Below are 16,387 nucleotides of genomic sequence, written 5' to 3' on the forward strand. Positions count from 1 at the left end.
TTTTTGTTTACCGGTACTCCTTAATATTTTGTATGGTTTTGGTGATTTTAATTTCTCTTTGTTTCTTCCCAGTATTTCGTAAGTTTCCTGCAAAAGAATCTGGTTCTGGAGGGCAAGTTACGTCAGTTTGTTCAGTGGTGTCTTGAGAACTGTAAGAACACAAAGGTCTCCAGTAGACGGCTTCCACCTTCATCAGTGGAAATTGCAGCTATGAAGAAGCTGGGAACAATTGTCTGTAGGTGCGTAAGAACTGGATGATATATTGTACAGTAATTTAAGTTGCTAAAGGCCAATTTTTTCATTTTGTATGCACCGCCTAATTCCATGTTTGTGAAAGTTGAGAGTTTGGCAACAGTTGATTATATTTATAAAAATTATTTTATATCATAAACCTAGATACTGTAGTCTTATTATAGAAACTAAGGATTTTTTTTTTAACTCAACTGCTTTTAATGGAATAGATAGAAAGAGGCCCTTTGTAATGGGATGCTGACTGAATGAGTTGATGGTAGAGTTGAAGGAGATTTTGCTGATTGATAATAGGTCTTACAAGAAAGATTCAATAAAAATTTATAAATGAGAATGAAGAGGTTTAGAGATCATGAATATTCTACTAGTGGTAGAAGCAGCCACATATGTAAGTCCACGCTTAATGTCGTGGTTCCGTTCCTGAAAATCGCGACGTTAACGGAATAAATTTTCCCCATAAGAAATAGATAAAATACGGGAGTTATGTTCCCCAGCCTCCCTTTGCCCCATAAAATACATTACATATACATAAATTCAATGGAATTTTTATAGAAAATAGTATATATTATACATCCAAAAAGATAAATAAACTAAATCATTTTGTATTGTACTCAATGATGGGCGGAGGTGGAGCGAGTGTGTGGTTAAGTAGTGGAGAGGAGTAAGGTTGGAGAGGAGGAGGGTGGCGAGTCACTGAAACCCGGAAGGTGGCTCCTCCTCTGGCTTTGTCTGGGTGAGAGAGGGTGATGCGACGTACAAAGTAGTCCATGACAACGTTATACCGAATTGGCGGGACGTTGTCCGAATCATGGATATCTAAAGACTAGCGACGTTATAATGAAACAACGTTGTCGGGGGCAACGTTAAATGAGGACTTACGGTATGTGAAGCCTGAGTATAGGGGGGTGAAAAAGAAAAAACATCATGATGGAATGAAGATGTTATAAAGCAGGTCGATGGGAAGAAACATCTTCAGATACAGTTGTTGAATCATCCAGAAAATGATGAGGAATGAAAGACAAAGAGTAAAATATAGAAAGTCTTAATGGTGGATTGAAGCATGAAATCCCAATTTATAGATGATGTATCCATATGGGAGTTTTTTTAGATATATTGTACAGTACCATGAAGTGCCTCAGGCAGTGTCTGCCATTGCCAAAGGAGCACACAGTGTTTAACAGCAGGTTACATTGTCCATATGTAAATGTTTATTGAGTAAGCGTCCATCTCATCCAGTTGGATCTGAATTCAGCTGAATTTTTGGGGGGTATTTCACTAACTTTTCCTTTCCAATATCTCTTTTTGTGGTACTGTATATGGTAATAATAAGGAGGCACTGTTAATCAGTGGATTAATACTAGCTGGTATTATAATGGGGTTTCATAGGTACCTGTAATAATCCCAATAGACTTGTCTAGTTATTTCATCCAGATCCTGGCTTGGTCATTAAATGGTATTTTAGGTTTTATGTATTTGTTGTACCTCTTAGAAATGTACTTTAAATATGTTGACAGCTACTATGGAAAATTTGGTAATGGTTCATATGGAATCAAATAAGTGTTACTGTACTGTATTTATATTAATTTAAAAAAATTATACTGTATCCTGATTGATGTCAGTATTTTAAAGATACGGTGGTAGAAATGATTTACCCTGATTATTTTGAAGAAAAAATACTGTAGTTGATTTAGGTAAATATCCTTTGATCACAATTTCTTTATTTTTATAACACGAGTATCATTGCTTTAGGTTTTTCTTCTTGGACGGTCGTACTAAAGCAATTGATGTTCACCCTCGGGACACGGCTGGTGATGCTATGCAGAAACTGGCAGATCGACTCGGCTTGGGAAGCCTGGAAGGTTGGGCCATATATGAATCTGGATCTGATGGAGATAAACATGTGAAAAGTCACGAGTACCTGTATGATGTCATATCATCTTGGGAGATGTAAGTTGTTATAAGTTTGTTTCCCTATACAGTATGCATGTACAGTACGCCCTGATAATTCTTGGATTTTTATTTTGCGGTCCTCTATTAATTTTGCTGATGACACCCTGGATGTACCCAAGAATGTCTAAGGGTAATTTTAAAGTTGCTGGCATTTTCGTGGCCAAGACAGGGAGCCATTCGTTCTGGAGATAGTAATTTCCTTTACCTGTACAGGGTATTGTATATATACGTGCGCGTGTGTGTGTGTGTATACACACACACACACACACACATACAAATAAATAATAATAGAAAAATCCTCTCACAAATAATCAGAAAAAAATTATTAAAAATGTTGAATCTACCCTCAAGTCTACTCCGTGCTTTATTAATAACAAAGCACAGAGTGGACTTGAGGGTAGTCAATATTTTTAATACATTTCTTTCTGAATGTACAGTACCGTATTGTATTGCATATATGTGAGTGTGTGTAGACACACACACACACACACACACACACAAAACACATATTACAAATAAATAATAATGGGAAAATCCTCTCACAAATAATCAGAAAAAAATTATTAAAAATGTTGAGTCTACCCACAACTCCATTCCATGCTTTGTTATTAATAGAGTACAGAATAGACTTGAGGGCAGACTCAAAATTTTTAATATTTTTTGTTCTGATTATTTGTGAGAGGATTTTCCCATTATTATTTATTCGTATGTGTGTATCTACACACACACACACACACACACACACACATATATATACAATATAGGTAAAAGAAATAATTGTCCTAAGGGCAAACACATAAAAGGAATATACGTTTCTTTGTACACAAGTAAAAATGTACCCCCCAAAGTCAGCTTGGCAGTTACTTCATTGCATAAAATGCTCATGATTTAAACATCTTCAATAAAATCTTTCTTTTAGTATGATGAGATGGTGAATTTCACAATTTTGTTACAAATGAACCACAATAATTACTGTACAGTAGTACCCCGATTTACGCGGTCAATTGAACCCACAGGGTACTGCGGAAAGTGAAAACCGCGTAAAGTGAACAACAGAACATATGGGATTAATTCCAATAGAGACTGGCCCGACCCCCAAACTCCACTTTTTCCGACACAATACCTATGTTGTAGTAAAAATAACATCTAAATTTTATGATGGTATGCTCACACAATTAATATTTAAGAGAAATACAGTCGCCAGGTTAATGTCCATTCAAATAATGGACTCAAATCCCCCCCCCTCTTCCCAGCTCACTGGCCCCTACCTCTCTGAGAAATGATTGGGTGAAACACTAGATTTTAACGTTTAGTAATAAATAATACCTCAGACTAAAGTTAGGATAATATAATTGACATTTCTGGATTCCTTGCAGGTCAGGGAATATTTTGAATGTAAACTTCATATATTTTGCACAAAAGATAAAATACTTGCTTTGTGTAAACCAAATTATTACATTAGATCTAAAATTTGTATGTCTAATGCAAAATCCATGATGTTTATATTCAAAATGATCATCATATTGTAAGAATTCCAGCAATGTAAATTATATTCTGGTACAGTAATTTGTATGAATTTTATGAGCTAAAACAAATATCTTCAGTTAATAAAAAAAAAAATATTCTTCACGACACTATCTGTCAAAGTACCCCAACTTGCCTCCGCCCCTCTTCCAACCATGCCAGATGGTCGGTTGGTCCCAACCCTCCCCCCACCCCCCACCTTTCCTCCCTACCAGAGAAATGTTGGGTGAAAGAACTAAATTTTAACTTTTAGTAATAAATAATACCTCAGACTAAAATTAGGATAATATAATTGACATTTCTGGATTCCTTGCAGGTCAGGGAATATTTTGAATGTAAACGTCATATATTTTGCACAAAAGATAACATATTTACTCAGAGTAAACAAAATACTTGGAGTAGATCTAAAATTTGTATGTCTAATGCAAAATCTATGATGTTTATATTCAAAATGATCATCAAATTGTAAGAATTCCAGCAATGTAAATTATATTCTGGCCGGGTAATTTGTATGAATTTTATGAGCTAAAACAAATATCTTCAGTTAATAAAAAAAAAAATATATTCTTCACACACTATCTGTCAATCAAAGTACCCCACCTTGCCTCCCCTCCTCTTCCAACCGCGCCAGATGGTCAGTCCGTCCCTCCCTACCAGAGAAGCTTTGGGAGAAAATAGTAATTTACATTTTTAGTAATAAATAATAACTCAGACTAAAGTTAGGATAATATAATTGACATTTCTGGATTCCTTGCAGGTCAGGGAATATTTTGAATGTAAACTTCATATATTTTGCACAAAAGATAAAATACTTGCTTTGTGTAAACCAAATTATTACATGAGATCTAAAATTTGTATGTCTAATGCAAAATCCATGATGTTTATATTCAAAATGATCGTCATAGTGTAAGAATTCCAGCAATGTAAATTATATTCTGGCCGGGTAATTTGTATGAATTTTATGAGCTAAATAAAAAAAACAAAAAATTATACTTCACGCGTATATGAGTAGATGCACCGCGGAAAGTGAAAGTCCGGTTCTGGCAAGGTACCACGGAAAGTGAAACTGTGCAAAGCGTGGTAATACTGTACGTATATGTATGGATTTTATACCCTCTAAATAATGCCCACAAGTAAAATTTCCTTATAAAAGTTCCTGGCTTTGGCCATGACTTTTAAATTTCCTTTATATAAATTTTCTCATGAATATAGACTAATATTATCATTTAAACATGCTAGTTTTCACTTGCCAAAAAAAAAACCATTTGTTGCTCTGGAAACACCCGACATATTACCTTGAGTTTCAGCACATTAGGTCAAAACTTGTACAGGTTTTTGTTCAAATTTAATGTAAAGGTATTCCTTTACATGCTGGTTAAGGATCTGCATTCAAAATTTTAAAATCAGTAATTTAGTGTTAATTAATGACCTTTGAAATAACTATACACACTTAAAATATTTAAAACATTTATTATGCTGCTCCTGTATGTTTTAAATCACCTTTCTTCACATTTTCTCAAAAGTACAGACTAACTTTACCATTTAAATGTGTAAGTTTTCACCTTCCAGAAAAAAGATACAAAATTTATTTATTTATTGCTGTCAATCATTTCTCTGTAACACACAGTTGGCAAGTAGTTTAATTTCACACCACCACAATTATTCAAATTACCTGGAGGGCCAGTGAAGCCCAGGGGTGCTGTTTGATTAAAGGAATTGCCAAAGCCTAGAACAATCGGTTACAGAAAGTGTGTTTCAAGGTTAAAATAATTTGGAATGTTTGGCCATCAGTTGCTTTTAACCTGTGTTTTTTTTGTGATATTGATTTCTATAAATTAAAAGATTCTGTGAGGGCATCAATTGACCATACAATAATTGTAGCATACAATACTGCTTATGCTTGAGTTTACCTACCTGGTATTTAGTTTTATAAACTATTTCTGGGACCATATTAAATAAACTTCATTTACAGAAAACAACAAAAAGCTGGAACCTCTGGGATGTATGGTACACTTAATAAAAAAGCATCACAGACAGTCAGTGCTGGAGAGAACAGATTTGTGTTCAGGAAGCGACTGTTCCGTACTCCTCGTGAGATCCCAAGTGATCCAGTTCAGGTCAACCTTCTGTATGCCCAGGCTGTGTATAGTGTTGTCAGGGTAAGTATTTGGTAAATGCAAAGTCTTGTACATGATGAGAATGTTTGTTTTGGATGGCAATATTAGTATATTGCCTTTATACTAAACTTTTAAAAAGGTCTTAATCAATTAAAGTATTTTAGGTAACCCCATATTTTGGAGATACTGTATGTACAGTAGATGGAGGAGTGAAGCAATAAATCCAACTTACGGCTTAGGGCTGAAATGAGTGACATGAGAATCCAGTACACTGTTGGTATCTTATAGTACTGTAGAATCTGTGGTAGGATAAATTATTCCTATGAATATTGCAGTAACTGTAATGCAGCTCTTCACCCATTGACTTCAGGAGACTTTTAAGTTATGCAGTATTGTGGTGGTCATCTAGATAGCAGGTGAATCTTCTCAGTCAGGAGAGAAACTTAACAAAGCTCTGCATATCTGCAGAAATTTTAATATTTGTTTTGCCATGTATTTTATATTTTTATTTTGAATTAGAGAACAGTACGGTAAAATAGTTTAAGTATATGGCACAAAATCATATTGAAATGATCATTCTCTTGTGTTACTGCAGTACTTATATTATATCCTAGATCATCTAAAAGCTTATATAAAGAGAAAGAATAAAGAAATGGGCACTTGACAAGCTAATTTTGTTACAAAAATTGCAAAATGTGTTATTGCTTAGAGATAACAAATGCCTTACCAATATTGTGTTCTCATTAATTGTCCAGTTTGTTGGTACAAGACTGAAACACAAAAGCAGGCAACACTAATTATTTAAAAAATATTTTTTTCCCTCATTCTACTTGTTGGTTGCATATTGTATATATAAAAAAAATTTATATTAATTTTAATATGACCACCATGACAATGGACGAGTTGTCGGTCAGAATTTTTTCGTAAGATGGCAGGTCAATGAGTAAAGAAAACTCTTAAATTCACTATGGTAATGACATTTTTAAATAAATTAGGCCAAAAAGTGTAAAAAATAAGGTTTCAAGTTGCTAAAAAGTCACGTGACTGCGAAAAGCTCTGTGATTGGTTGTGATGTCACATACTCGCTCGAGCCGCTGAGAGGGAGCCTGGAGGCAGCCAGCTGTTGTGTATGTGTTACCAGCAGGAATACAGGACTTGTGGTCATGTACAATGTTGATATACACAGGCATCATTAGATTAAAATAAGTTACTGCTCAAGTATCATCGTGTGTATTTACTTGCTGGGTGCCAAAATGATGCAAAAGACTGATAACTCCAACATGGAAGTTTTCATCACTGTTCTCTATTACATTTCTGGAAAATGTAAGTTTTCGTCACTAATGTCTATATTTAATGTTGTGGAAGGACTAGGGACGACCATGACCAGGGGATGGGCTTGACATGATCAGATGACAGTTGTAATTTAACGTGCGTCAAAACTGGATGGCGGAGTTCTTGATAATACTCTACAATCATAAACACATCTACTTTTGGTAAATTTCTTTCATCTGCCTTGTTGAACCCTGGAAGTAGTTGTCCAACCTTCTCGGCTGATTGGCTTTGTAAATAAATATTATTAGATAATTAATTGTGCTTTACTGTGCAACACGGTAATACTATTTTGAATATATAAATATTACTAAGGACATTAACTAATTCAATGGATATTAGCTGCCCCAATGACAAATTTTATAATAAAAACATTCCAAACAATATTGGCATCATTTTGGTTTTGGTCATCTGGTGAACCTTAAGTACTTTAAACAATAAAACACATTATTTCTACAGGACTTCTGTCACAAGACATTTTTCGATTGCACAAGAAAATATGGGTCATAGGTTAGGTTAGGGTATGATAAGTTATATTTTAAGTTATAAGATTAGCTTAACATACACCGGTAAGGGGGAAGTGTTATTCAAAACTAGTGATTTCCAATTGAAATGAAGGTCTTAATTGTTCATAACACATCGAAAACAACCAGAAAAAAAAAACATAGTCTGCATGTCTAAGCACAGGAATGAACCAAAACTTAAAATTTACCCTATATAGCCTATCTCGAATCTAAGCATCTGAATACTTATGGCAGTTAAAGTAAAATTTTACCAATTAATTAATATAAATGATGATATATCCAAGTGGTTCATTAGTGAATCATCAAAACAATAACAGCATTCTGTTGTCATGTCTTCCTAGCATCAGGCATTCTCAAAAAAAAGTCCAGACATTGTCATTACTGTACTTATAAATTGACTCATATCACCACTCCTGCATCGTCTGCAGGGAAGGTGGTGATGTCATTGCAAATGGCCACCCTGTTTCTAGAGAAATAAACTTATCTCAACTATTATAGCAGGACTTTAAGCTTTTATTACAAATTATATATACCGTATCACTCTACGAGCGTGGCAGAGTGTATTTCTTGTGTTAACCCAGAACCAACAACTCGTCCATTGAGTGGGTAGTGGGATGGTCACAGCTTTAAAGAGACCTCCATTTTTGGGGGGAAAATGTTGTGTCATATCCCAGTCATTTGAGGTCAAAAGAGGAAGGGAAAGGTAATCACTTTATCCTAGGGAATAACAGAGTAACTCAGGCTGATGTTGAGAGGTCCTTTCTGATGGTAAGTCATCCAGTATTATAAGAGTTGCCTGACTTCATGTTCTTCTAGTAAAGGGGATTTCCATCCCTCCATGTGGGTTTGTACTGCAAAGAGATGGTTGTGTGTAAACTATAGTTCAACCTTCAGAGATGTCCTGTCTATTATATTTTTTGTGCTTCATTCATACCTTTTGAAAGTTTAGGGTTTGTGTAGGTTATACTAGTCGATGCATAGGATAACCAGATGTGAAGTTGGAGTTTCTAATGGTCACTATTAGATAACCATACCTACATATTTCCCCAAATTTCACTAAGCTTCACTGAAGCATGGCAAAATATGAGATGCTGTTTTTTAGATTCAGTTAGATTGGATTAACTAACTTTGATTAATATCCAAATGCTCCAATTAGGTAAACACATGCATTTGTTTGCAGGTTCCTGAGCTCTATATCTCAGTGGTCGAAGCATCATTACATTTTTGCACTGTTTTATTGTATTTTTATGCCATTTTAGGAGTTTCAAAGGGATACCATCATGGGCTGATTAATTATTTGTGTTGTAAAAAAGTAGTAATATCATATAAGACCTTAAAAAGTCTTATAAATATATTTAGTGGTGTAAAAGAAAATTTAAGTCATGGAATGAATCACTTTTTTCACAGTAAGATGTTAAATTTAATAGACTATAAAATGCCTGAGACAAGACCTTAAAAACCAAACCTTCATAGGGAAGGCATTGTGAATATTTAGTGATAATATTTATCACAGGTCACTTGATTCCTCCCTACATTCATGATGTAGGAGTTTGTTCTTTAATTCTTCACTTATTTTATACTTCAGGCTGATGAATTCCCTATCAACGAAAAAGTTGCACTTCAGCTAGCTGGTCTACAAGCTCAAGTGGCTCTTGCTGATCCCCAAGATGGCAAGACTGAGTTCTATGCTGATATGCAGTCATATTTACCTGGTCGTATAGCTCAAACTAAAAAGCAGACAGAATGGGTGTGTAAAGCATGAAGACAGTATCATAATGTTACATCTAGAGACTTCATTAATCTTTATTACTATTATATGATATCAGTGTCCATATTGAACTCTTTCTCAAATAGATATCTAAGGCCAGACCCAGACAGGGTAATCTAGGAAGGTAGGTGCCCCTCAGACCCCTGCCCTCCAAGCCTGAATATCTGACTAAGAGGTTATACCTTTCTCATTGAATTTATATAAAATAATTGTCTTACAATTTATGTACAGTACAAATTAAAGTATTATTATATAAGATTCCACTGGCACACTAAAGCTTGCTAATTAATCATGAAAATTTAAGGATAGCATGAAGTTTTAACCAATCAAATGTTCTAAGTATAATACAGTATATAATGAGAGGCTTGGAGAATGGCCATGAAATTGTGATGATGATGATGATTATAATAATGATGAGGGTATATGTTCCAACAGGTCCCCATACTTGCTCAGGCCCATCGGCAGTATGGTACAGGAAAGACAGATATTGTGGCCAAAGTGTGGTACTTGACATGTGTGATGCAGTTTCCCTTGTATGGTACCACTATGTTCCCAGTTTCTTACCGAGGATATTGGTCTTATGGCAATACACTCATTTTGGGAATTAATTGCGATGGAATTGCAATGATCAAGCCTGATGACAAATTTATTTTGTATGAATACAGATATTGTGACATAGAATCTATCTTCTTAGACCCCAGGTATGGATGTTTTTATAAGTAGTGAACATAATGTAAAAATATATAAGCAAAATGAATCATTAAAGAATTATGTAGGAGGTTCAAATTAACCATAATAACCCACATTTCAGTGACAACTTCATTACCATCAACTTGCTCCGTACGCTACCAGATGCTCATAAATGTTTTGTATTTGAAACAAAGGAAAAACAAGAGATTGGCTTCCTCATTGCCAGTTATTCCCCTTTGTTGGCTTCATGGATCAAAGATATGGACTCAAATAAGAAGGTCAGTTTATTTGTTGTGATATATTGTATAGATAAAAAAATATAGTTTACCTGAAAATAAGGGGCAAGGAATTTTTTAAGGATTGATTGAATACATGTATTAATTATTTCACTTCTTCATTGGCAATATTGTTTACTGCACTTCTAATGGATATCAGTGTTGCCTATATTTTTCTTGTGTACTTAATTCTTATTAGGAGTTTTTGTTTAATAAAAATGTTAAATGATTCTCTGCTATTACAGGGACTGAAAAATTGAAATGAAGGTAAATGAACTCCTTAACACAAAACAAAAAATTATCTGGTGGTATGCTGATAATTTTTTCCCTTTATTTTGCAGGTGAAACAAATTACTGGTGAGGACCGGGTGAGACTCTACTACAACTTGGTACATTCCAGACGACAAATAATTGATGCGAACATACTCAGGAAACCTCAGGATCAAGGCGGCAACTTCATTGTCAGCACTCTTAGAAGGTGTGAATAGTCTTCTGCTCCTGAATATATAGATCCTCAAAATATTATAAGCAATAAGGCTTTATTTCCTATTGTCTCTTCAGCTATGGTGGAAATAATGTAATAGATAATGCATAGACTTTTAATTATGTGAAATAAGTAAACTTATTTAGAACTACTGAACTTTCAAGGTTGTGGCCACTCACCCCACCACTCCACTGCTTGGTCTATCATAACAGAGTGCATCACACACCCTGATGCCTGGTCTATGATGCACCTGAACTTAAATCATATTCAAAACATGCATAAATGAAAGCCCAAATTTTGTAAATTTTTGCACTACTTCATTTGCAAAAATTATAAAGTCTTTAAATGGGTACAGTAGTACTCCGATTTACGCGGTCAATTGAACCCACAGGGTACCGCGGAAAGTGAAAACCGCGTAAAGTGAACAACAGAACATATGGGATTAATTCCAATAGAGACTGGCCCGACCCCCAAACTCCACTTTTTCCGACACAATACCTATGTTGTAGTAAAAATAACATCTAAATTTTATGATGGTATGCTCACACAATTAATGTTTAAGAGAAATACAGTCGCCAGGTTAATGTCCATTCAAATAATGGACTCAAACCCCCCCCCACCCCTCTTCCCAGCTCACTAGCTCCTACCTCTCTGAGAAATGATTGGGTGAAACACTAGATTTTAACGTTTAGTAATAAATAATACCTCAGACTAAAGTTAGGATAATATAATTGACATTTCTGGATTCCTTGCAGGTCAGGGAATATTTTGAATGTAAACCTCATATACTTTGCACAAAAGATAAAATACTTGCTTTGTGTAAACCAAATTATTACATTAGATCTAAAATTTGTATGTCTAATGCAAAATCCATGATGTTTATATTCAAAAAGATCATCATATTGTAAGAATTCCAGCAATGTAAATTATATTTTGGCCGGGTAATTTGTATGGATTTTATGAGCTAAATAAAAAAAAAAAATTATACTTCACGCGTATATGAGTAGATGCACCGCGGAAAGTGAAAGTCCGGTTCTGGCAAGGTACCGCGTAAATGAGAAATCGCGGAAAGTGAAACCGTGTGAAGCGGGGTAATACTGTATATGAATTTCATATGTGAAATACAGTAATATTTCCGTTAGCCGGAATCCCTCAAACCCAGAACTCTCCGATAGCCGGAATTGAAATTTTCTTGGAAAATCGTTCCAAAAGCCGTAGTTTTCCGGAAAATTCCAGCTTTGAGAATGATTTTCCGAGGGGCACATTTTCTGGAAAATTACAAGAAAATTTTTCCGATACCCGGAAAATTCCAGAAAATTCCAGGGATGGGGGAGTTTCTTCTGGGTTTGAGAGATGAAAATCAGGTGCATTTTTATAAAATTCCGAGAACGCTTTTCCGTTACCCGGAAAATTCCGGGAATGGGGGATTTTTTCCGGCTTTGAGAGAGTCGTCCCGTTACCCGGAAATGTCTCATTCCCGGAAGTGATCTGCACCAATTGTTCTGGCTAATGGGGATATCACTGTACAGTGGTCCCTCGATTAACGAACACAATTCGTTCCACAGAGTCGGTTGTTAACCAAAAATTTTGTTAAATGGATGGATCTATTATTTCAGTGGGATATTGGGTAATTGGTTCCAACTCACAGAAAAAGTAAATACAAAGTACTGTATACCGGTACTATAATTAACAAAACATTAAATATAAACTAAATACAGTACTGTACAATGATAAATAAAAAACAATTGAACACTGTATTTTAACTTACTTTGAGGTGTGTATGTCGTATTCCCGGCAGCTTTGTTTACACATCAAACAACTGATTGTAGCGGCGGTCGATGATGACATGCCATATTCTTTTCAGAGTGCATTGGTTCTAATGCCTTCTTCATGTTTCATAATATTTCTGCACTGTATATTATTAATATGTGAACTAAATTTCAGAATGACCAATAATTTTAATGTAATAATGCAAAAATAGTCAAGAGACCAACAAACTGGATGTTCACACCACTGTAAACAAAGTTAAGCTGAGAAGGGTTGGTGGGTGATTCGATCAGCTGATTGGCACACAAAAACTGTTCCCTGTACTGTTTATATTATCAATATGTTAACTAAATTAGAATGACCAACAATTTTAATATAAAAAATGAAAAAATATTCAAGAGCACAACTTTCTTGATAATTACTCCACTAGAAACAAATGTAAACATCGAACCAATTGCTGTATTGGCGGACTGGCCGATCAGCTGATGCGCACAACAAAGCGTGTTTCTCTTAAGGCTGTCGTTAATCGAAGTTTTGTTCGTTAATGGAATTGAAAATCCTTATGGGAGCTAATTCGTTAACCAAAATTTCATGAATTGGACCGTTCGTTAATTGAGGTGACCACTGTACTTTACTTTATCCTCTTCGCCACTGATCGACTTGCTGTTTGGGTGGTCAGTCACATCTCTGTTATACAATTAGCAATTGTACTGGCTTCAGAATGTATCTGTACCTGTGCCAATGTTAATTAAGTTGGTCATGAGTGAGCTCACACTTGGTGTCATTACAGATTGTTCCATGAGTGTGTATGAAAACCCTGAGAGAATCAAGTAAGAATACAGAGTTACACACATTTAAAAGTACTTTTGTACAGAAAGTAAAGAGTAACTCTGAAAATAATATTTATGTGTATAAATGAAATGTAACCCAAATATTGCTCAGTAGTGCACTTTTTTACAGGATTGTATAAATAATGATAAAAGTTGACTATTGGTAACTCATCATACAATATTAAGTTTTGATAATGCAATAATTCATTGTCAGAACTTTTGCCACCATTAGTAGCACGGTTTGGGGTTAAAAATGAATAAGTATTACCCTTGGCTTACCAGTAGACTACATCAACTTCTGCTTCCACTCTCGCTCACTCACCCAAGCAAAATTTTATAAAAAGAAAGATCACTGACCTGACTAACTTTTATTATAGTAAATCCTCCTGGTCCTTAAACAAAAACATCTGTAATAACTTCTGCACTCCCTCTTTTCCTCCTCTTCCTACCTGATAACTCTATAGCCAATTTTTCCCCTGATAAAGCCAATGTCTTTGACACCTCATTCTCCTCTAACTCCACCTTAGATGATTCCAACTCTATCCCTCCTACACCTGCTCCTCCTACTGAACCTATGCACTTTCCTATAATCTTCACTCATAGTGTTGCTGGTGTGTTATCCAGGTTGGATTGAGTAAGGCACATGGACCGGATGGAATACCCCCTCGTGTTCTGAGGGAGTGTGCTGAAATTCTGGGCCTTGTGCTTGCTTGCCTCTTTTGCCTTTGCCTCAAAACCCAAACTTTTCCTTCTTTTTGGAAGCATGCCTCGGTTCAGCCCATCCCGAAGAAGGGTGACCATTCCAATCCCTCTAACTATTGTCTCATTGCCCTAACTTCATCCCTCTCTAAGATTTTTTAAACTGTCTTAAACTCTCATTTTCTCCGTCACCTTGAACGCCTTTCTCTTTTGTCGGATCACCAGTATGGCTTTCGCCAGGCGAGATCTACTGGTGATCTCCTCTCCTACTGCACCCATCTTTGGTCATCCTCTCTTGGGGATTATGGGGAAACTTTCGTCGTGGCCCTCGACATCTCCAAAGCATTTGACAGGGTATGGCATAAGTCTCTGCTTTCTAAACTTCTCTCTTATTGTTTTTCTTCCCACTTTGTTCTCTAATTTGTAGCTTCCTGGAGAACCAATCCATGGCAGTTGTTGTTGAGGGATCGATCTCTCGCTCTTTCTCTACCAATAGCGGTGTCCCACAGGGTTCTGTTCTTTCACCTACTCTCTTCCTTCTTTTTATCAATGATTTACTTCACACTACAGTATAACTAATTCTATCCATTCTTAAACTGATGATTCTACTCTTTACTCTTCTTCACATTTTTCCTTCCCCCCTAATTCTCAAACTAAATCTGTTTCTAGAGCTGATATCATTTCATATATCAATGCAGATCTGTGCAGCATCTCCAAATGGGGAGGTAGAAACTTGGTTAATTTCAGTAGTAATAAAACACAATATTTACCAATTACACTTTCCAAGATGCAATCATTCTGCCAAATTCTAAAATAGATTTGCTAGGCCTCACCATTTCCTCTTAATATGTCATGGAAGCCACACATCCACAACATTGTTAAAGCTGCCTCTCGAAAGCTGGGAATGCTGTACAGATGCCGTAGCTACTTCACTCCTGAGCAGTTGCTTCAGGTTTATAAGGGATTCATTCGTCCGAACTTGGAGTACTGCTCTCATATTTGGGGTGGCTCTTTTTCTGTCCAACTGTTAGATAAGGTGGAATCAAAGGCATTTCATCTTATTAACTCTCCTCCTTTAGTTGATAATTTTTCTTCCCTTTCTCTTTGCCGCAATGTTGCTTCACTCTCTCTCTTTTACAGGTATTTTAACGGGCAATGATTGGTGGATTTGGCATCCTGTGTACCACCGGCAAGACCGAGGGCTCGTAACACTCGCCTTGCCCGCGGTGCCCACCATTTCTGTGTGGATGTCAGTCACACTAGAATAACCCGTTATAGTACCTCCTTCTTTCCTCACACAGCCAACCTGTGGAATGCTCTGCCCTCTTCTGTGTTTCCATACTCTTACAATCTGTCTCACTTCAAAAAGCTGGTCTTCTGGTATCTTCTCTTTTTAATTTTTATTTTACTCATATTTTTTTGCCCCCCAGACCCCATTGTGGGTCGATGACCTGTGTTTTCTTTTTCCTTGTGGTTATCAGCATATATATATATATATATATATATATATACATACAGCTAGACCCCGACTTACGACGGGGTTAGGGACCTAAATCCAGGTCGTAAGTCCGACATAGATTAAAAAAATAATAATAATAATAAAAATAATAAAAAATCTACAATGAAATACAGTACAGTAAAAGTAATAAATAATGAGGAATGGATACAGTACAGTGAAAGTAATAAATAATAAGGAATGGATACAGTGTGACTGAGCACTTACCTTCAATGTAGTCAGTTGAATGCACATGGGGCCCCCATAATTTTCTAATTATACATGGAGACTACATTAACTGGAAACGTTTCGGTATAGAAAATGTGTGCGTCATTTGGAAAAAAAAAAATTAATAAAAAATCTTCGGCGGTCGTAAGTCGAAGCAGTCGTAAGTCGGGGTCTAGCTGTATATATATATATATATATATATATATATATATATATATATATATATATATATATATATATATATATATATATATATATATATATATATATATATATATATATATATATATAAAATAAGAAAACAAAATTTCATTGTGTATGCATACTTTAAATAAAAAATCTATTTTTTATTTAGAAGTTGAAAATTGCCAAAAAGTGAGGTACATGGGTTTGTTGATATTCCACCAGCTTCTAGTGAGTTGCAACATTTGCCAAAAGTAGAGAGTTCATCAATAATA

At 35.4% G+C, this 16,387-nt stretch overlaps 1 protein-coding gene across 2 annotated transcripts in view; it reads left to right on the plus strand.

The window, feature by feature from the left end:
* Positions 1-16,387, plus strand: part of LOC121873278 (unconventional myosin-X-like) — a 160,299-nt gene that overhangs the window by 125,869 nt on the left and 18,043 nt on the right. For both annotated transcript variants that reach the window (XM_042376726.1, XM_042376727.1), the window contains 7 exons: positions 73-239; positions 1,999-2,196; positions 5,696-5,882; positions 9,279-9,440; positions 9,897-10,162; positions 10,273-10,429; positions 10,768-10,904. In XM_042376726.1, the coding sequence (XP_042232660.1) occupies positions 73-239; positions 1,999-2,196; positions 5,696-5,882; positions 9,279-9,440; positions 9,897-10,162; positions 10,273-10,429; positions 10,768-10,904 (1,274 nt within the window). The remainder of the gene's footprint in view (positions 1-72; positions 240-1,998; positions 2,197-5,695; positions 5,883-9,278; positions 9,441-9,896; positions 10,163-10,272; positions 10,430-10,767; positions 10,905-16,387) is intronic.

This window comes from Homarus americanus, unplaced genomic scaffold (assembly GCF_018991925.1).
Source record: "Homarus americanus isolate GMGI-L3 unplaced genomic scaffold, GMGI_Hamer_2.0 scaffold32929, whole genome shotgun sequence".
Taxonomy (NCBI): Eukaryota; Metazoa; Arthropoda; class Malacostraca; order Decapoda; family Nephropidae; genus Homarus; species Homarus americanus.